This window comes from Oncorhynchus clarkii, chromosome 20, assembly GCF_045791955.1.
Source record: "Oncorhynchus clarkii lewisi isolate Uvic-CL-2024 chromosome 20, UVic_Ocla_1.0, whole genome shotgun sequence".
NCBI lineage: Eukaryota > Metazoa > Chordata > Actinopteri > Salmoniformes > Salmonidae > Oncorhynchus > Oncorhynchus clarkii.
Genome location: NC_092166.1, coordinates 55,319,510 through 55,341,062, shown reverse-complemented (window position 1 = coordinate 55,341,062; position 21,553 = coordinate 55,319,510). Strand labels below are relative to the sequence as shown.

The 21,553-nt window shown below is 44.0% G+C and overlaps 2 protein-coding genes across 2 annotated transcripts in view; one reads left to right on the top strand and one right to left on the bottom strand.

Annotated features, from left to right (window-relative positions):
• The window catches only part of LOC139376538 (trichohyalin-like), a 375,197-nt gene that overhangs the window by 92,528 nt on the left and 261,116 nt on the right, over positions 1-21,553 (top strand). The window lies entirely within an intron of this gene.
• LOC139376524 (anthrax toxin receptor 1-like) overlaps positions 1,659-21,553 on the bottom strand; it is a 31,413-nt gene continuing 11,518 nt past the window's right edge. Inside the window, exons 3-18 of the mRNA XM_071119214.1 lie at positions 19,996-20,067; positions 19,680-19,761; positions 19,531-19,561; positions 19,339-19,412; positions 19,162-19,230; positions 18,042-18,122; positions 17,743-17,803; positions 16,459-16,557; positions 15,933-16,002; positions 14,551-14,629; positions 13,922-14,017; positions 13,538-13,576; positions 8,834-8,932; positions 8,505-8,672; positions 8,291-8,371; positions 1,659-4,303 (exon numbers count right to left, since the gene is read on the bottom strand). Coding sequence (XP_070975315.1) covers positions 4,040-4,303; positions 8,291-8,371; positions 8,505-8,672; positions 8,834-8,932; positions 13,538-13,576; positions 13,922-14,017; positions 14,551-14,629; positions 15,933-16,002; positions 16,459-16,557; positions 17,743-17,803; positions 18,042-18,122; positions 19,162-19,230; positions 19,339-19,412; positions 19,531-19,561; positions 19,680-19,761; positions 19,996-20,067 — 1,465 coding nt within the window. The 3' untranslated portion in view covers positions 1,659-4,039. The remainder of the gene's footprint in view (positions 4,304-8,290; positions 8,372-8,504; positions 8,673-8,833; positions 8,933-13,537; positions 13,577-13,921; positions 14,018-14,550; positions 14,630-15,932; positions 16,003-16,458; positions 16,558-17,742; positions 17,804-18,041; positions 18,123-19,161; positions 19,231-19,338; positions 19,413-19,530; positions 19,562-19,679; positions 19,762-19,995; positions 20,068-21,553) is intronic.

Genomic DNA, 21,553 nt, shown 5'->3' with positions numbered 1-21,553 from the left:
TTCTTTCAATATCTTCAATATGCACCGCGGAATTGGATAATCACGTGCTCAGTTGGGTCCCCGATGTGTCTGTCTTCACTTGTGGCCTGTGAGAAAAATGAGTGGGAGGTGCTTCAGAGTGCAGCACTCAGGAAGAAGGGCACAACACAGCACCCTGGGCCAAGGGCTCAACGGCCACCAGCTGCAAAAGGCATGGATCTTTTTTGGGTGCATTACGGCCACACAAAGGGGATGCCGTTGTGAAATTTGAGGCATTATCAAGAGCTTGTCAAATTGTGAATGAGAGACTAGTAAAGTGTGTACAGCTTGCGCAAAAAAAAGCAGAGTTCATGCTTTTCAAGAAACCTTTTTCAAATCATCACTAGAGTCGCATCATATAGCCTTTGAATGTATTAAAAATCAAAACATATAGCCCAATGTTTGTAGAACAACTAAATTTAGCATATAGGAGAAGCTATTTATTTGTTAATCGCTCAACACAGAATAGCTGCATGTGCGCACTCCCTCAAATTGTTTGGAGAAAATATCCTTTCTATTTTATTCAGCTATGTTCAGTTGTATTCTACATACTATGAAATAATACAAAATAATGCCACGGAATTCTAAGCAAATCTTGTCTGCTAAATGAACTAGTGTAGCCCACATCCATTTGGCATAGCCAGATCAGGAACTAACATACGGACAATTCAGAGTATGCTATTCTGTTCTTCTGAAATAGACTACATTTTCTTCATATCATGCTTCTTTAGACCTATCTCAAAGTCTGCATCAGTGGCTTGTAGGCTATGTGTGAAAGCCAGGAGATACTAAATGTGTTTATGTTAATTAAGGTCAATTACCGTGAGACCGACAGTTATTTGCTTGACAATCACCGGCTGACGAAATTTTGTGACCGCCACAGCCCTATCCCGGATTTACATTTACTATGTTACGTCTAGTCTATGAGACCAGGCTGTGACCACAACTCCATATCGTGGCAAAGTGGATCATACTGAAACTGCTGAAAGTGTGTGTGTGTGTGTGTGTGTGTGCACTTGTGCATGTGTTTTTGTTGTCTCCTATCCAAATGTACTGGGTGGCGCAGCAAAGAATCTCGAACGTGTGAAAAAGGGGTCAGTGAGTGCTCCTTTTACAACGCAGAGCCCCTCATAATAACACATAATATGAAGCCTTGCTGAATTGAATTGTATTTACGTAGAGTTTGGCACAGTCTGAATATTACCCTAGGTGGTTCATTTGTCTGGGGTGAGATAATATCTGTGCCTACATACAGCATCGTGGTGCATTACGAGTTTTTGTGACAGTGTAATAAACATAGAGATCCTTTTAAATGTAATATTCTAATGACTAATTCTATGGTAATAAAATGTATATGCTCACAATCCCCTCAGTAGAAGACAAGTGGCTGGAGTATTGATGGTGTATTAGTAACAAAGTTCTAAATGTGTTTTCCCTCCATGGTGGTGCTGTCCCTGAGCTCCCCTGTCCGGGAGGTGAGGAGGGCAGCCACAGCCACCCTCCAGACACTAGCCCAGGTGGATAGCTCTCCCTTCCACCCCATCATAGACAGGCTGCTGAAGACCACCGAGGAGCTCACCGGTGACCCCACTGACCTCAGATAGGTCACTCACACACAAAAACAACCCATTCGTTTCATATAAAAGCTTGAAAGTCAACCTTTATTAATACTGTAACAACAAAAAAAAAGAAAACGTAAAAAAAAAAAAGAATCTTAAGACGTCTTTCCATACTTGTTTCAGTACTCCCATTAATACATGAAAAACAATGGTTAACATGTCAAATAATGGTTAACATTTAGCGCAGGGGTGTCAGAAATATGGCCAGCGGGCCATTTTATACTTTAAAATCACAAAAACAAAATCGAAATAGTATAAAAAATGATAATGGACCAGCGTGCTAATATTCACTGAAATGAAAGCTATATAGACAGGAGCGTAGGAAATTCTAAAAACTATGGGTAGAGGACTATTTTTTTGCAAATTTTGACAGCGAGGAAATAGAACACATTTTCAGTGCGGCCCTCCAGACCTCGTTGAAGACCGAATGCGGCCCCCGGGGCAAAATGAGTTTGACACCCCTTATTTTAGCGTCTCAGAGCTTTTTCTCAGGAGAACACAACCCCACAATGGTCCTGATGATCATTCTGAAGCATAGAGACAAAAACGCACCAGGGACTACATAATAATGAGGTCTACTTAACGTTGTTGCTCGCTCCTCTTACTATGCCATTGCTTGAGTGGGATGATGTTCCAATAAAGAGCCATAAATCCAGTCATACAAAATGGCGGATGTTCATCATTGTCAAAAAGTAGAACTATATAATTACACTTGGGTGCCATAGAGCTTTATTTGTGTCGTACCGATAAAAACAAACGAAATGCATGCACCTCTCTTAATCATCATCATCATCATCCTCATCCTGAACAGCTTTCAGCAGTGCTACAAATAACAAAGGAATATAGTAACACAATGGTATTATAGGTCATAATCGAATGAAGTACATTATACAAAGAGAGTAGAAAGATCTAAGTAGAACAATTCTGAAAGGTACCGTGTGTGATAAGCATACAATAGTATTCCTCAACCTTTGTCTGTACCAAGGACCGGCATGCTATGGACTTCCTCCTTTTTGAGGGCTTGATTTAAATCAGTGTTGGTTCATGGACAAATCACTGAAATGTCACGTGCCTTTTGATACAGGACAGTTGCACTGAGGAAGGGAATACTCCATGACCTAGTGCCCGGATTATAGACCAATGGGGTTGAGAAACACTGCCATATGAAGTTGCGTGAATAGTTGTTTGTTTACATGCACAGTGTCCACCTTTGTCAGTGGACACCTTTGTCGTATTCAAGTACGCTCCTCTAGGTCTTTGGGGTTAATAAATTAGAGACGCGGTGAACTGCCCTGCAGTTGCAATGTGATTGTGATTCGATCAAAAAAGATAAAGGTAGAAAATACAATGTATAAAAGTAAAGTACAGTTTTGAGACTGTAAAAAAATGGATGAGAGCCAATGACCTGACTTTAGCTGTTTTGTTTTGAGAGGTCCATGGTTCAAAAGTGATTTAAAAAAATGCTAGATGCTAGATCTGAACTGCATTCAATGTGCACGGATACCCGATTATCAACTTAGATAAACCTGGGTTCATCCTTAGAGATAATCACCAACAAAGTGTTTAAAAATGCAAAATTTTTACGCTAACAAATCTCTTACGCTACGCCTATGTATGATTCTCAACTAACTCGTTCAGGGTATGTAACAAACAAAAAAATATCAAGGTGTTTGTGCGCCTCATTTTTGGCAGACCATGTGCTCCTATCCTGAGAGAGTATACTGTATAAGCAGAAATCTTACGTGTTCAGTCCATATAAAAAGTGTCCCAGTGTCAACTTATGCTTATACGCTTATGGCTTCCGGCAACACTACCAAATGGAAGTAATTAAAAAACAATTTTTTGGAACGGAATTATGGAATAACCCACATGGGTTAAAACTGGCTTTCTCAGTCTGTGTAAACTGATTTGGATATGAGAAACAAATATTAAACTTAAATCAAACCAGTGTCATGTTTTGTTGACCCCCTAAAAAAAATGTGCCCTTTCACATCTTCCAATTGACAAAATAGAGACACATCTAAAGATACATCTAAAAATGTACAAAAGAGACATGCAAAAAAGCTCCAAATTCTACATCATCTAGATTGGTTTGATAGCAAAATCCAATCATTGTGGTTCTAAGTAAACCGACTCAGAGATGACTAAAGTTACACAGTCTCACTCTACTTTCGCCTTGCCACTAACCATCATAACATACTCAGTAGCTGATCAAATCATTTCATCCATTGCAGAAGGTTTCTTTCTATGACTACATATTTTGCTGTCCAGCAACAAACCATAATGTCTCCTGCTAATTTCACCCCAACTCCAATAAATACGGTGCTTCTTTTTCGGGTTTGAGGGAGCATCTTTGGCAATGTGGACTATTTCTTTATTGGAGTGGGGTCCCTAATTTGCTCTCATGGTCTGCTGTTTGGGCAGGGTGGGGGGCGTGTGGGAGGGGGGCAGGGGGGACCTGGGGGGGTGCGGGATGGGGGTGGCCCTGGGGGCAGCTGGGTGACGGGCGGCGCTCGCGGGGGCGGGCTGGTCTGTGGTGGCGGCGCTGTAGTGGGGCTGATCAGGGGACGGTAGTCAGAAGCGGGAGGGGGGCTATGGGCCCGGGGAGTTGCCTTGGCTGCTGCCGCTGCCTCGTCCTTCACCCGGGTGAAGTTGATGCATCGACCCTGGGGGGAAAGAGACAGTAACATCAGATTACACTGGGATCAGTGTATACTGGAGGTATACAGGACCCCATAAAGCTACAGTAAAGACATAACTCAGATGACATTGTACCCCCCTCCCTGACATGATCCAGCCCCTCTCCCACGTACAGCACACAGGTGTCTAACTCCCATCTAGGCTAACACCTCTGAGCCCAGCTGACCCCATGGTCATGGGACGGTCACTACCCTTTCTGTCTGTTCCAACCAGGACCAGCTGGCTGGACGGTTACCCATCAGCCCTTGCTGTGACCCCCCTACGCCCTCATCCCAGTCCAATGTTCTGTTCCAATGTACTGTTGCTGTTGCCAATGAAACTGTGGCTGCTTACCAAAAACTCCATGTTGTTTATAGCACCATATGGAGAATGAGAGAGAGAAAAATAGATAAAGGGGGAGAGAGACAGAGGATTGGTAGGGGGGGGGGGGAGACAGAGGATTGGTAGGGGGGGGGGCAGAGGATTGGTAGGGGGGGAGAGAGACAGAGGATTGGTAGGGGGGGGGGGACAGAGGATTGGTAGGGGGGGGTGGGGGGGGCAGAGGATTGGTAGGGGGGGGGGGGACAGAGGATTGGTAGGGGGGGGGGAGACAGAGGATTGGTAGGGGGGGAGAGAGACAGAGGATTGGTAGGGGGGGGAGACAGAGGATTGGTAGGGGGGGGGAGACAGAGGATTGGTAGGGGGGGGGGAGACAGAGGATTGGTAGGGGGGGGGACAGAGGATTGGTAGGGGGGGGGGAGACAGAGGATTGGTAGGGGGGGGGGGAGGATTGGTAGGGGGGGGGGGGGAGACAGAGGATTGGTAGGGGGGGGGGGGGACAGAGGATTGGTAGGGGGGGGGACAGAGGATTGGTAGGGGGGGGGAGACAGAGGATTGGTGGGGGGGACAGAGGATTGGTAGGGGGGGGGGAGACAGAGGATTGGTAGGGGGGGGGGGGACAGAGGATTGGTAGGGGGGGGGGGAGACAGAGGATTGGTAGGGGGGGGGCAGAGGATTGGTAGGGGGGGGGGAGACAGAGGATTGGTAGGGGGGGGGCAGAGGATTGGTAGGGGGGGAGAGAGACAGAGGATTGGTAGGGGGGGAGAGACAGAGGATCGGTAGGGGGGGAGAGACAGAGGATTGGTAGGGGGGGAGAGAGACAGAGGATTGGTAGGGGGGGGAGACAGAGGATTGATAGGGGGGGAGAGACAGAGGATTGGTAGGGGGGGAGACAGAGGATTGGTAGGGGGGAGAGAGACAGAGGATTGGTAGGGGGGGAGAGACAGAGGATTGGTAGGGGGGGGAGACAGAGGATAGGTAGGGGGGGAGAGAGACAGAGGATTGGTAGGGGGGGAGAGACAGAGGATTGGTAGGGGGGGGGGGGACAGAGTATTGTTAGGGGGGAGTTCTTGAGGCAAATAAGTTAATTTTGTTGATAAACTTTTTGCTCTCTATTCTCGTCCACAGCAGCTACATAGTTTGAACCCCCACCATCCACCACAGTGGCCTCATACTGTGAACTCTCGTGGTTTATGGCCTAACTCAGATTCATGCCCTTACTGGAAAGACAACCCAGTAAGCCTTTTTCCATCCCCCACGCAGATAGGCAGGCATGGACTTACTAGGGCATACTGTAGGACTGTAGAGGCATTTAACATTATGCAAACACACACACACACACACACACACTGAGTGGCCGTATCGGCAAAAAAATCAAAAACAACCGAGGACACATTCCATTCATTCTGACTTGTAAATTATGCGTCAAGGAGAAAAAAAAACAGAAATCCTCTAGTAACCAAACACTGTCTCCTCAAATCCACTCTAAGTCTCTGACATTCCTTCCAGTCAATAACAGGATGAGAACAAGAGAGGGATGTTGAACATAAAATCACATATCCTTTCATTCTCTGCAGACCCTTTGAGAGGTTCATTTCAGCTACCTTTCTGCGAGTACTTCACATCGAACCAGTGTGGTTTGCGACATTGAACCACAAACTTACAACACAAAGGCAAGACAAAGAATGTCCTTCGAACCTCCCTTTTCCAATGTCTGCCATTAAACCCAGATGTCATAAAACAGACTAGCCAGGGCTGCTTCAGCAGGGTTCGTGTCCTCGCTGGTCGAGACGACTCTCGCGGTTGTCTCCGCTGCCTATTACCTCATGCCCTTCGCAGTGCAAACTCTCCATCAGGGGAGACATTAAATCAAAGCCTCTAGTTTCACCTCAGGAGTCGATCTGCTCGAGCACGTGATGTTTTACGTAGGAGCTTGCGGAGAAGTTGGAGAGTAGTTGGAGGCAAATAGCTGAGGTCCCTACGACTAGGGATACACGGAGCGAGAGGGAGATGACTAAAGCAGACTAAGCATGCTAATCATACCCTGCACACTATACCGCACTCAACCTAAACTAAGCAAACAGGGAGAGGGTCTGTGTCCAAAACCAGCACAGAGAATCCCATAGTGGAGTGGGAGAGGAAGATGGAGCGAGAGGAGGGGTGTGGAGAGAGGGAGAAGACTGACGGAAGGGTCAAAGAGAATGAGAAATAAAAGATGAACAGATGGTGCCTTTCTGTTTTTCAGTGCCGTGGAGTTACATAGCTACATGAGTTGTATTCAGAGAGGATGCATTGACTAGGGGACATAGCAGCTCCATTGTGGACTGATGAAATCAAAGGAAACTAGGGATTGAACTGTAAAGGCTTTTAGCCAAGGCTTCTCTCAATAGTGCCATTCAGGATACAGCCGTCGTCATAGCAATCTGCATGGTAATAAAATGCAACACAGCAACAGACTGAAATATGTCTGTCAGGAATCCAGATCGGACCTTGGCCAAATGGGTCCAATGGAACACACAAGGCCTGTGTATATGCTGTGAACGCCAATATGGCCTGTGTGTGTATATGTGTCTGTGTGTGAGAGAGAGAGAGAGAAAGAGAGAGAGGGAGTGTGAGTGGGAGTGATAAGAGCTGTGTTAGCAGTTAGCATGGCCTAGGGGACAGACATGCTGAAATGTCAGTAAGACAGTTTAATGGTTCTCCTCAGGTCACACTTTACACAGGAAAGAGCTTGCCTGCCTTGTATTTGTTTCCATTCCTCCTAAAAAGAAAACAAGATTACACCAGTACCAGTAGGACTGCCTGGGAATTTTTCTGCTCCTTCGTAACAGACCGCAAATTACTTGTGTAGGCGACGCCATTACACGGAAACACTTCCTCTGGAATAAGCAATGCATCATGTTTAACCTTTTGCTCGTGGTGATCGTCAAACGTTTTCCTGGATCAAACCTTTTGAACAAAGTATCGACATCTATTTGGCCGGGAGAAATCTTTGAAATTGGAAGGAAGCCAATCATTAGCATAGGCATCATTGTTTCCCTTTGCGGTCGAAAGCTTATTCTCTGTGTTGTTGTTGAGAGCTTATCTGGCAGCACCTCACTTCTTCTCAGTTCATACATTTGGCTGAGAGAACACTTTTTACATGTGGAATTCCCGTTAAAAAAAGGGTTGTTTTCTGCAAATAACGCATGATTTTAACGAGCACCTGGAGAGGTGCCACCTCAGCAGGCTAGCTGCAGATCTAGAAGGAAAGAAAGGAGAGGAGGGCTATGGGATAAAGAGTCTCATATAGCCCAGCCCCTCCAAGTGCATATCTAGAGCAAAAACCACCTTCAACCAACCCCAAGCCAAACTCCAATCTCCGTTTTGATATAAAGGGTCAGTAATTGCCCGATCAGAAAGTAGTTAACGTCAAGGTTTTTAAAACATTAAGTGGATCTCTCTGGGGCACGTCCACAGCTCTGATTTATTTTCTTTTTATGGCAGCGGCTGATTTGAAGCAGGTTTTGGGCTCTGCCTTATCATGGATCTTGGCACTGCAGGGGCATTTTTTTGGGGGGGGGAGTGTAGGGCTGTATGATGAGTGATAGGGCTAAGGCTGGGCTCCCATGGTGTTTTAAGGCTTTAGTACTCACATGATCTCCTGGCTGAGGCCGCATGAGAGAAACCTGGTCGTAACCGCGGCGAAACAGGGCCCAAATGGCATCCAGTTTACCCTGCAAACAAAGGGAGGGAGACATGGCTATAGTGAATACTGTCAAAAATGTTACCTGTGTAAAGTGTGCATGGCCAATATGTAATTTCATACAAGAAAGGTAGAAAGGAAGGAGAAGAAGAGAGTGTTTTTACCTGTATGGGGGTGTACCACTTCCTGTCTGTGGCTGGCTTCCTGTTGTGGGCCTTCTTGGGCTTGGGCTCGTACGGCTCAAACTCCTGCTCTGGCATTTTCACCACAGCGTTCTTGGGCTTCTCCAGCTTAGCCCCCTCCTCGGTTGAACCCTTCCCCCCCCAGCGTACCTGTAGGAGTGGAACAAAGATGGGGTATGACCTACTGTACCTGTGGAAGTGGGCCTACAGTACATACTACACACAGGCTGTCATGTGTTTGTGAGGAAATATGGAAGATAAAGATGGACATTTATTTGGGTGTAACTGTAAAGTGATTGGATCCACCTCACCTCCATTCTTTTGATTCCTCCGACTCCTCTTCCTCCATAGTAGGATGCATCCACGGTTGGCCACTTCTTCTTGGGCATGCCATCTTCATCATCTGATTCCTGGCAGAAAAGAAAAGATGGGAGCAAATAATGAACTTCCAAGCAAGTGTTCGATATGCCTAGGGCTCTATTTTCTGTTGGCGTTAAGTCGGAGCTACTGTCAAAATCACGATCTTAACTTTGACTTGTAAAAGCCAGGGTTCTGCTATTTTTCAACCCTGGCGTGAGGGTTGGTCATTTACCTGTCTTCCATCAGCTTGCTTGCGCTGAGGTGGGATGGGTGGAAATATTTTAGGCGTGTCTTTTAAAAACGTTCGCTTACGTACCAATTTTACGTACCAATTTTAAGCATTTGTTCCCTGAGTGGTAATATTTAAGATTCACCAAAAGCTGGACTTAGAAATAACACAATTGGTTATGGCATCGATTTTGCCAACGGAGGCTCACAGTAGCCTAATCTGTGGCCTTTAACCTATGTTTTATTAAAATATCACAAGCAGCAAAACAGTCAACAGACATTCCCTTTATTCTTTATAATGAACATTATTTTTCTCCAGCTTCTCTGAAAAGTTTGGCCCTATTAGGCCTATCTGCGATGCCCATTGACTGAAAGGAGCCAGTGACTGTGGGAAGAATGTTTAGGAACAAGTTATAGCAACTGCTTATTATTTTTCCTTTATAATTGAGTTTAAAAAAATAGCATCTTCCACTTTCATTTGTTGGACCAAACCGTCAATTGGTAGAGCGTGGCACTTGAAACGCCAGGGCTGTGGGTTTGATTCCTACGGGGGACCAGTATTCACCCCCTTGGCATTTTTCCTATTTTGTTGCCTTACATCCTGGAATTAAAACAATTTTTTGGGGGGGGGTTGTATCATTTGATTTACACAACATGCCTACCACTTTGAAGATGCAAAATATGTTTTTATTGTGAAACAAGCAAGAAATAAGACAAAAAGACGGAAAACTTGAGCGTCCATAACTATTCACCCCCCCAAAGTCAATACTTTGTGGAGCCACCTTACAGCTGCAAGTCTCTTGGGGTATGTCTCTATAAGCTTGGCACATCTAGCCACTGGGATTTTTGCCCATTCTTCAAGGCAAAACTGCTCCAGCTCCGTCAAGTTGGATGGATTCTGCTGGTGTACAGCAATCTTTAAGTCATACCACAGATTCTCAATTGGATTGAGGTCTGTGCTTTCACTAGGCCATTCCAAGACATTTAAATGTTTCCCCATAAACATCTCGATTGTTGCTTTAGCAGTATGCTTAGGATCATTGTCCTGCTGGAAGGTGAACCTCCGTCCCAGTCTCAAATCTCTGGAAGATTGAAACAGGTTCCCCTCAAGAATTTCCCTGTATTTAGCGCCATCCATCATTCCTTCAATTCTAACCAGTTTCCCAGTCCCTGCCGACGAAAAATATCCGCACAGCATGATGCTGCCACCACCATGCTTCACTGTGGGGATGATGTTTTTGGGGTGTTGAGAGGTGTTGGTTTTGCGCCAGACATAGCATTTATCTTGATGGCAAAAAAAGCTAAATTCTAATCTCATCTGACCAGAGTACCTTCTTCCATGTTTGGGCAGTCTCCCACATGCCTTTTGGAGAACAATTTAAGCAATGGCTTTTTTTCTGGACACTCTTCCATAAAGCCCAGCTCTGTGGAGTGTACGGCTCAAAGTGGTCCTATGGACAGATACTCCAATCTCCGCTGTGGAGCTTTGCAGCTCCTTCAGGGTTATCTTTGTTCTCTTTGTTGCCTCTCTTTGTTGCCTGATTAATGCCCTCCTTGCCTGGTCCCTGAGTTTCGGTGGGTGGCCCTCTCTTGGCAGGTTTGTTGTGGTGCCATATTCTTTCCATTTTGTAATAATGGATTTAATGGTGCTCCGTGGGATGTTCAAAGTTTCTAATATTTTTTTAGAACCCAACTCTGATCTGTACTTCTCCACAACTTTGTCCCTAAACTGTTTGGAGAGCTCCTTGGTCTTCATGGTGCCGCTTGCTTGGTGGTGTCCCTTGCTTAGTGGTGTTGCAGACTCTAGGGCCTTTCAGAACAGGTGTATATATACTGAGATCATGTGACAGATCATGTGACACTTAGATTGCACACAGGTTGACTTTATTTAACTAATTATGTGACTTCTGAAGGTAATTGGTGCACCAGATCTTATTTAGGGGCTTCATAGCAAAGAGGGTGAATATATATGCATGCACAACTTTTTCATTTTTTATTTTTTAGAATTGTTTTAAACAAGTAATTTTTTTCATTTAACTTCACCTATTTGGACAATGTTGTGTATGTCCATTACATGAAATCCAAATAAAAATCAATTTAAATTACAGGTTGTAATGCAACAAAATAGGAAAAACACCAAGGGGGATGAATACTTTTGCAAGGCACTGTATGAAGATGTATGTACTTACTACTTACTGTAAGTCGCTCTGGATAAGCTTGTCTGCTAAATGACTAAAATGTAAAACATTGTGGGAATTCCCGTCACTGTCCTTGGTGCTGAATCCGTTTGTAGCCTAAGATATTTGCCTGTTAGTTTGTTTACCTTTCACTTGGCAAAGTGACTAGCAGGCCATATCAACGGTGACGTTTGGCTAATCTTACACTACATGACCAAAAGTATGTGAACACCTGCTCGTTGAACTCTCATTCCAAAATCAATGACATTAATATGGAGTTGTTCCTCCATTTTTCTGCTGTAACAGCCTCCACTGTTCTGGGAAGTCTTTCCACTAGATGTTGGAACATTGCTGCGGGGACTTGCTTCTATTCAGCCTCATGAGCATTATTGAGGTCCGGCACTGGTGTTTGGCTATTTGACCTAGCTCGCAGTCAACGTTAGAATTCATCCCAAAGGTGTTCGGTGGAGTTGAGGATAGGGCTCTGTGCAGGCCAGTCAAGTTTGTCCACACCGATCTCGACAAACCATTTCTGTGTGGAACTCGCTTTGTGCATGGGGGCATTGTCATCTTGAAACAGGGAAGGGCCTTCCCCAAACTACTGCCACAAAGTTGGAAGCACAGAATTGTCTCGAATGTCATTGTATGCTGTAGCGTTAAGATTTCCACTTCACTGGAACTAATGGGCCTTTCCACGGTTCCAGAGTCCAATGGCGGCGAGTTTTACACCACTCCAGTCGACGCTTGGTATTGCACATAGTGATCTTAGGCTAGTGTGTGGCTACTCAGCCATGGAAACCCATTTCATGAAGCTCCCGACAAACAGTTATTGTGCTGACTTTGCTTCCAGAGGCAGTTTGGACCTCGGTAGTGGTTGCTGTAACCGAGGACAGGCGACTTTAACGCACTACGTGCTTCAGTGCTCGGTGGTCCCGTCCTGCGAGCTTGCGTGGTCCACCATTTTGCGGCTGAGACGCTGTTGCTCCTAGACGTTTCCACTTCACAATAAAAGCACTTACAGTTGACCGGGGCAGCTCTAGCAGGGCAGAAATATGACGAACTGAGTTGTCAGAAAGGTGGCCTCCTATGACGTTGCCACGTTGAAACGTCACTGAGCTCTTTCTGTAAGGCCATTCTACTGCCAACGCTTGTCTATGGAGATTGCATGTTCAATTGTCCATGGCTCGAACATGCAGTGCATTTTCGAGAGGCGAATACAATGTGTGTAGAAAAATATTTCTATGTTAAAGCCAATTTTAAAAAAACTAGACCATGGCTACATGTTTGCTGTATCTAGGCCTATCGTATGGTTATTGTATACTATTTAATAAACTATCTTCAGTGGATAGGACAAGCATCCATGCCTCCTGCCCCAAGAGTCCTTAGGCCTACACATTCTGCTCACTGTATGCTCATGGCACGACAGAGGCGATGTATGATATCATGCCTCTGACCAGATCCTAAATGTTTTTTTTCCTTCTTTTTCTCTCGTTTAATTTGACCAAAAAAAAAAATATTATTGGAAAGATTCCGCCGTCCATGAGTTTGTGTTGAGAATGTACATTGGCTGGAATGCAATTGCAATTCCGTCTGCTATTTCTGGGGGAGTTGAAATGTGATCTGTGAGATGGTTCCATGATGGTTAGAACACATTACAATCGGAAGTATAATGGGGAGCGGACGTTCCCCATTTCTCTTCATATCGGGTCTTTGTCCAGTTCCTGTGAAAAGTTTGGACGTGTGTAAAACCCTTCATAGTCTAAGTTGCCTTGTCTGTATAATAGGGAGCAATGACGGCGCCTGTAACCGTTTAGACTATTTAAAACAATTGTTTTTTATTTGTATTTTTTTTGTTTTTGTTGCAAAACTCAAGCTGTTTCCCCTATCCAGCTGTTCCATTCTCCGTGTGGCCTGCTGCTAGAATGGACGGTAAAATCGCTAAAGTTGCAACAAAATTGAATATGACCTTCTGGATCAAGTTCGGAATGACAACATTCAACATCTAAAGTCCCGCATCACTATATTGAGAGCTGTTCTGTTTCTAAAATTGACGTATTTGGGTGTTTTTGGAGCATTGAGTCCCTGTATTGAGGAAGTGACTTGCTGGTTGGCCCAAGTCTGTCAAAAAAACCCAAGTGGAATCGCAAAAAAAGTGTCTGGACCCTTCTATAACATGCCTGCAATTTAACATTAAAAAAAATAGAGGTTTGGTTGTGAAAAAACTAAATGCGCCTTCAAGGGCTGACTTACTGGCTCTGAGGGGGGTGCTGGAGGAGGCTCTTTGATCACCTAGACAGGAAGTTCAGGGTGGAAAGTCACATTCATATTAATTGATGACCGTGACTAAGTGGTCGCATCAGGTGTTCATTATCATTCCCTGGCATTTGTCATTTATCATCTGCGAAACTGACAAAGAAATTGTTACACACTTTTAAACTAATATCTATTATATTCTGTCAACACTCTTACACAAACAAGAACAACACCATTTGCATTACATTGAGCCAGGTTACTTTTAAAGGGTCATTAAATCATTCAAATGGCAGCTACTCTGCTAAAGGGTCCACTCTATACAGTATAATATAACATGTGGCCCATAATTGCCATCATATTGAACCAATTTTTGACGGTTACCACTGTGCAGCAGAGGGGCCAGAACCACCACATGAACAGCATTGCCATCAACAGGAACAGAGCCAGAAGGGTGATGAGAAGGATGGTACCATCAAACTGCCAGGGAGAGATAAGAGTCATCGTTAAGACAGGGTTAGTACCCTGATGAGAGATGAGAGAGGTTGAGGAGGGGTCTCAAGATCTAAATAGGGGACAATATGGTTCCTATTAGAGCCTATAGACTGTGGATGGGATGTGGTGGTGTTTTTTCTTTATTTTGTGGGTGAGCGGAGTGCTGGTTTAAGTCCCTCTGACGTGGGGGGTCTTTTGGGTGGATCATTGCTGAAGCCCCTTGTGGTTTGGCTCCAGACAGAGCACCAGATAGAGCAGAGGAAGAAAAGAGGAGGAGAAGGAATCTTACTCAAGCAAAACAGGAGCCCTCTGAAAAAAAATGCTGAGAAAAGAAATGCCCCTGAACAAGATTAAGAGGGGAAAATGAGGCAGAAATAAAAAACTGAAAAAGATTGAGATAGAACAGAAAAAAAAGAAGAAAACAAATTCTGGAAATAGGATCATTGTTTCCCAACATAAGACCATTTCTCGTGAGTTTTTAAATAGTAGTTGTAATGTGATTGGAAGAGCATACTTACACACTCTGTGGTGGTGATGTGCACAGAGCTAGTGATGAACGACAGGCCTTCATTCATGCTCACTTGCAGATAAACAACCCTGAAACACAAAGACGCACAGGGATTCAATACAGGACCTGCCAAATGGAAGCAAATTATGCTAGCTGGGACTTGCTTGGACAAGACAGCTGAATGTCAAAATGGCACCGTTGTCCAGTGCCAAGGCGCCACACAAAAAGAGCTTTGCGCCCAACAAACAAACAGGCTATTATTGCTCAGACATGTTATTACATGTCTGAGACTAAGTAGGGCATCGGCACAGGCATCAAAGTTGGTTTAACCCTTTGTCAGCCAAGACAAGTTTTACCTTGCCCAATCAAAAACAATTGATTCCCATATCACATCTCTTTTTCTTCCCATCTCCAAAAACTACTGCCAGTACCTTCCGCTTCTGGGCGCAAAACAATTCTAGCCAGGAAAACATTCCAAACCTCAATGATTCCAAAAAAAAAACACATTTTGAATTCCACACATTTTTTTCCTAGGGGCGCAAAGCACGTAGACTGATCCAAGTGGGTATGCGAAGTAGGCCATTTTTGACTGATAAAGCCTCTTCAGGTTTGACAGCCTGGAGTTGGGTATGTGGTTTAAGTTCATGTGCACGCATACCTTAGTGCCAGCCAAACAGCTTCTTATCCCTGAAAGAAGCAACGATCAGAGGACAAATATGGACAGTTGGACTTGGGCCATGTTCACATTTTTGTAGAGATGCGAGCATGCTTGTGCGTGTGTGCGAGGAAAGGGTGATACATTTGACCATGGGGTGCTAACTGCCAGATTACTCTACAGATGAAGAAAAGATGACAAAAGAGGAGAAAAAAAATGAGGGAAAAAAATATGGCAGAGAGGGAAGGGAGTTAGAGAGAGACAGAGGAGTCACTGTAGAAGGGTGAGGGGAGAGGAGAAGGTAGAAGGCTGGAGGGAGAAGGTAGAGGAGAGGACAGGAGAGAAGTAAGCAGGGAGGGGAGAAATTAGGGGAATGTGGTGATGAAAAAAAGAGGCTCTAAAGTGGTTTGTTGATTGAGAAACGAAGCCAGCCGATGGATGATGGGTGTGTCTGTGGTTAGGATTAAGGGGCAACCTTAACCTCGTCCTCATTATGAATACACAGGGCTCTAACCAATGAGGATCCAAACGAGTGCTCATCGTCATATAGAGAGAATAGAGGAGGAGTGGACTGTGGCCCTGACAGGGATTGTGAAGACACCCTAATGCACGACAGGCTTCTTCTGGGTCTCTCCCTCTGTTTGCGAGGGCTGGAGAGTGATCGGCTAGACCACACTCTCATCCTACAGGGATAGCTCGGACCATTTGAAAACGGATGTTAAAAAAGATCTACTCACTGCCCAACTTCGTCTATAACCGGAGCTGTACACAGCAGGAACGTGTCTTCAATATCCACAGGCTTCTCATCTGGGGAGAGAGCCCAACACTTTTGTCAGCGGTTTCCTTAAATAACTTAAGTTTCTTCAATCATCTATAGTACTCCATGCATGTTACAGCTGAAAATACACATTATACACATTAGTATAAAAACACCTGGTAAGCCTACAGCATTTTAAAGGTAATTATAAACTGGGTCGTTCGAGCCCTGAATGCTGATTGGCTGACAGCCGTGGTATATCAGACCATATACCATGGGCATGACAAAACATTTATTTTTACTGCTCTAATTACGTTGCTAACCAGTTTATAATAGCAATAAGGCACCTTGGGGGTTTGTGGTATATGGCCAATATACCATGGCTAAGGGCTGTAATCCAGGCACTCCGCGTTGCATCGTGGGTAAGAACAGCCCTTAGCCATGGTATATTGGCCATATACCACACTCCCTCAGGCATTATTGCGTAAATGTAACCAGGTACTCACTAATTGTGAGGGTGTCGTTGACTTTAAAGCTGCATAACACCTGCTCTATATTTCTGGCGTGAAGGAAACCATTCCCTCTCACCACCACCTGGAAACTCTCTGGAAATAAAAGACAACAGCTTTAGTTGAGTAAAAATAGTACAGATACATACATACATACATACATCATAGGCTATCAGACATTACACAATTATGTTGGATAGCATACAAGATTAGGTAGATTGGCTTGGCAACACTGGTTAAATAATACAGAAAACATACTTAGGAAACAGACTGCAGGTCATATGGGACTTGTCTCTCTCGATTGGGAAAAAGCCATTTATCAAACTGACTTCCATTTGGCAGGCCAGGATAAATTCCATTTAGAGACGCTCTCATAACAAGATCCCCAATACGATACACTCCATTAGCACCAATGGGGATTCCTGTCTGTTGGTGTCATTAGAGTGATCAGACTCCTATGCAAGTCAGCTGGTTGGCTTGGCTCGCTAGCTAGTTAGCTATCTGGCTAGCTGTTTTGTTTTGACCGCTGGGGCAAGCAAGCCCAACGTAAGTTGAAAGCAGAGGTCTGTGTGGAGATGATAGAGGCTTGTTGGGAGGACTACAGGGCTACTCTGATCTGTTGCCGACGTATAGTGGGTATTCTGGCGCCCTAAACTCTAGAGGCTGCCGGGGGCATTATTCAGGTGGGTGCTGCATGTTGGTGGTGGTCAAGGAGTAGCTGGCTAGCTACCAACAGAGGCCTTGCTGCAGGGTGCCCTGTTCAACGGCTCTAAACCAGTACTTCATTATTCTGAAAGGACCTGTCTTGACTGACCAAGGCTCCTGAGGCTTCTCCCTGGCTGTGACAATGATACTCCCTCATGATGACAATAAACGGTTTCTAATAAACGATTTCTTCATTTGTTTATTTAGTTATATTTACATATGGACTGAACGCTATAATTCAGCTCTTGACTGCCAATGTTGTACACTATGATTGACAATAAACTAAACCTTAAATATAATAATTAATTTGGCAACAAATTGATAAAAAACGGAGTGAAACAGGGAGGAACTCCCTGAATATGTCCAATAAGAAATGCTTGTTTAAGTTTTCCATTGCATAATGTTTGCTACGTTTTACTACTCTGTACTAATGAATACGTGCCGGCTGAGCCCCAGTCAGAGGGAAGGGCACTGGCACCAGCTTGGCCCCTTAATGAAATGAACACAGCACTTAAGCAATGACAGGGAACTAGAATTGACTGGCATTGATCTGCTTTGTTCCCATAGGGACCTCACCTCCTGCACAAACACTGGAGGGCTCTGCAGCTAGGATCTCAATACAGGACTTCTTGATGATCTGGAGAATGAGAATAAGGAGATGAATTGAGTTTAGTAGGTTAATATTAGCTCAAATTAACTCATAGCTTGTCAAGACTCCTTGTCAAAACAAACAGGTAAATCAAATGTGAGACATTCGGTAGCTGTAGATTACAACATCTTTGTCTATTTTGTCTTTCCATCTTTATTTGATTTTTCTTTGAAGGTATGTCTTGTGAAACAGGACTGTCTCTCCTTTCTGTCCGGGGTTTATTTACCGAGTCGATCACTCCTCGCAGGGCTACGAAGCCGCCCATCACAGGAAACACATGCTCGATGGTGTCTGCTATGGTGGCCAGCTACAGGGGGAAGGAGAGAGCAGGTTTATTTACACAGGTCCAGTGCTTCCTCCTAGCTCACATCTCAGGAACCAGAGACAGACACATATTATTTACATCATGACCCATTCTCTTCAGTGAAGAGTTCAGGGAACACTTGATTTGAGAATTATATTGTTTCTCTATAGTCTTAGAAGAAAGGTGCTATCTAGAATCTAAACGGATTCCTCGGCTATCCCCATAAGAGAACCCTTTGAAGAACCCTTTTTGATTCCAGGTAGAACCCTTTTTGGTTCCAGGTAGAACCCTTTTGGGTTCCATATACAACCGTTTCCACAGGGAGTTCTACATGGAACCCAAAAGGGCTCTACCTAGAACCAAAAAGGGTTCTACCTGGAACCAAAAAGGTTATCCTATGGGGAAAGCTGAAGAAACCTTTTGGAACCCTTTTTTAAAGAGTGTATGGCTCCATCTTTCCCTACATGCATGACTAGGTTAGGGGGAGAATAACAGTACAATGATAGGCGCACTAAGCACAATCAGGTACAATCCTAATGTACAAATGACATTGGACAGATGCCTAAACTACTGTGCCTTGACAGGTATAGTATACACAGGTATAGTACAGTATATTATGTCCAGGCATTTTGTGAAAGTCAATCTGGGTGGTAGAATGATTCATAGGGCCAATCAGGTTTCGAATCCAGTTTAACCCTGCATGACTCTGAAACATTCTTCTTAGCTAATATGTTAATCGTTTGCATGCTAGTCAAATCGCCTAATTTCTCTATCATTAATGCGCAGCCTGGGGTATAAGTAGCCCTACCAACCTCACAAGCAAGCTCAGGTTCAAGGTGTGTAGGTAGATACAATTACAGGAGACATAGTCTGCAAACGGGTTACTAAAAATAAATAGCACATATTGTGATCGTTGTAGTGAAAGAATATTGAGTGAGTAGTATACTGCATGTAATTATGTACTTTTTTGTTTTAATAACAAAAATGTGTTTTCACAGGGGAAGAGGACATGCGTCTGTTTCACTGCAAACTAAATCGTTACCTGTGTCTCGTTGAAGTCTTTCACTCCAACACAGTACACCATAGCTCCTAGAGATCGGCTTCTCTCCGCCTGTTTGTTAAACAAAACAAACAAGAATCAACCCCAGCGAGCAGGTTTTTACATTTGTCTTTCCTTTACAGCAACAGGAAGGTGAACCCTATAATCCTATTTGAATACCTCCTGTTGTGCAGTGACGAGCTGGTGTTCGTTCAGCTCCCCATCCGTCAAGGCAATGATAACACTTGCTGTTCCTGTAACGGAGAGGTCAATCAATGGTATGACCTCAACATGGCCAAGTACAGAAAAAAATGGGAGCAATTTTAAAAAATGTAGGTCTAGATCTAGTGACGCGTGTCATTGGACGCTTACCAAAGTTTTCATGGTGTATCTGCTCATTTGCCTGAAAAGAGAAGACAATATTATTCTTATTCTTCTGGTTTTTTTTTCTTCAAAACTATATGTTTAACAGGTAAATAACGTGTGGTAAAGTAAGAACCCAGTCAGAAGGAGATAAGTACCCTTTCCAAGCCCAGGTGCATGAAGGTGTCTCCACCGGGTATCTCTCTCTTCAACACATTCAATCCCTTTCTTATCTCCACCCTGAACAAACAACACAGACCGCAAATCACAAATCACGTGTCACTGAAAATCTCCTTGGCTGGTCTTTAAAATGTAATTGCTGAGTAAAACAGAAGAAAGTTTTAGAGGGCTTCATAACTTTCTTCCATTTCAAAAGTCCTCATACACGACAATGGGTGAGTCCCAAATGGCACCGTGTTCCCTAAAAAAGGGAATAATGTACCATTTGGGACGCAACCCAAAATGTTAGTGTACCTGTTTTCTGTCAGTCTCATGAGAGTGGTTCCTCTGGATGAGAACACAATAAAGGACATTCTCAACATGGGGCTGTAAAAACAACACACAAACACAAGGGTTAGATATACTGTATGCTTTTGGCACCATTTTCCTTTTGTCGAGCCTCAAAGAGGCCATACTATGTTTGACCTCAACCAATAAACAAACAACAAACTAAAGGGACCACACACTCCAAACCATTTATTTCACTGATTTATTGTGATATGCAAGCATGTCTTTTGACGTCAAAAAGTCCATCAGAGGAGGCTGGTGGGAAGAGCTATACGAGGACGGGCACATGATAGTGGCTGTAATAAAGGACATGGAATGGTATCAAACACATCAAACATAAGGAAACCAAGTTTGACTCCCTTCAATCGATTCCATTCCCGGCCATTACTATGAGCCCGTCCACCTATAGCTCCTCCCACCAGCCTCCTCTGATGTCCATGCATCTAAGCGTAAGTCAGAATTCTCTCGTGTGGTGAGTTCTGTCCTATTGTTTGTGTACGTGCCACGCTAACAAGGATTCAGGACACCGTTTTTCAGACAAATACATACATTGAAGTGAGCATGTTGCTTGCAATACTACAGCACGTTCAAACTCAACTCCATGGTTTCAGCTGTTGTTTTTGAGACTCTGGTAATGATGCAAAACCATGCCAACCAAACTGAGGTAGCAAACTATCTACATTAGATGTCCATATTACTCTCCCAGCTTGAACCTCTCGACCTGCCATTATGTTCATGACACATGCCATCACAGCGGTGGGATGGTAAGCAGCATATGCAACAAAATATTTTGCTGTGCGATCTGGAGTTTCATTTTGGGAGCACCAGTGCAACTAGAATAAAATCCAAGAAAATAATTTATGCATAACAATATTTATCCGCAACCCTCTTTCACACTGTTCATGACACAAACTGTTCACACCCCTCTTGTTGGCGGAGAGAAATTGCTACAGATTTAAAGCTTATTTCCTGCAATTCTATTCATTATGCATAGGGATGGATACTTTTGTTGTTGTTGCCATTTTCAAGCTAACTTCCTGAAATTCTATTCATTATGCATAGGGATGGATACTTTTGTTGTTGGTGCCATTTTCAAGCTAACTTCCTGCAATTCTACACTTTTTGCCATGTCTTATGTGTGTTCATGTGATACTTGAGCGACAAACATAACAACAAAGTCAATGGGCAAAATAAATGTTAGCTGACATGGGCTAGTTGATCTGGACATTTCTGACAAGTTACAGTGCCTTGCGAAAGTATTCGGCCCCCTTGAACTTTGCGACCTTTTGCCACATTTCAGGCTTCAAACATAAAGATATAAAACTGTATTTTTTTGTGAAGAATCAACAACAAGTGGGACACAATCATGAAGTGGAACGACATTTATTGGATATTTCTAACTTTTTTAACAAATCAAAAACTGAAAAATTGGGCGTGCAAAATTATTCAGCCCCCTTAAGTTAATACTTTGTAGCGCCACCTTTTGCTGCGATTACAGCTGTAAGTCGCTTGGGGTATGTCTCTA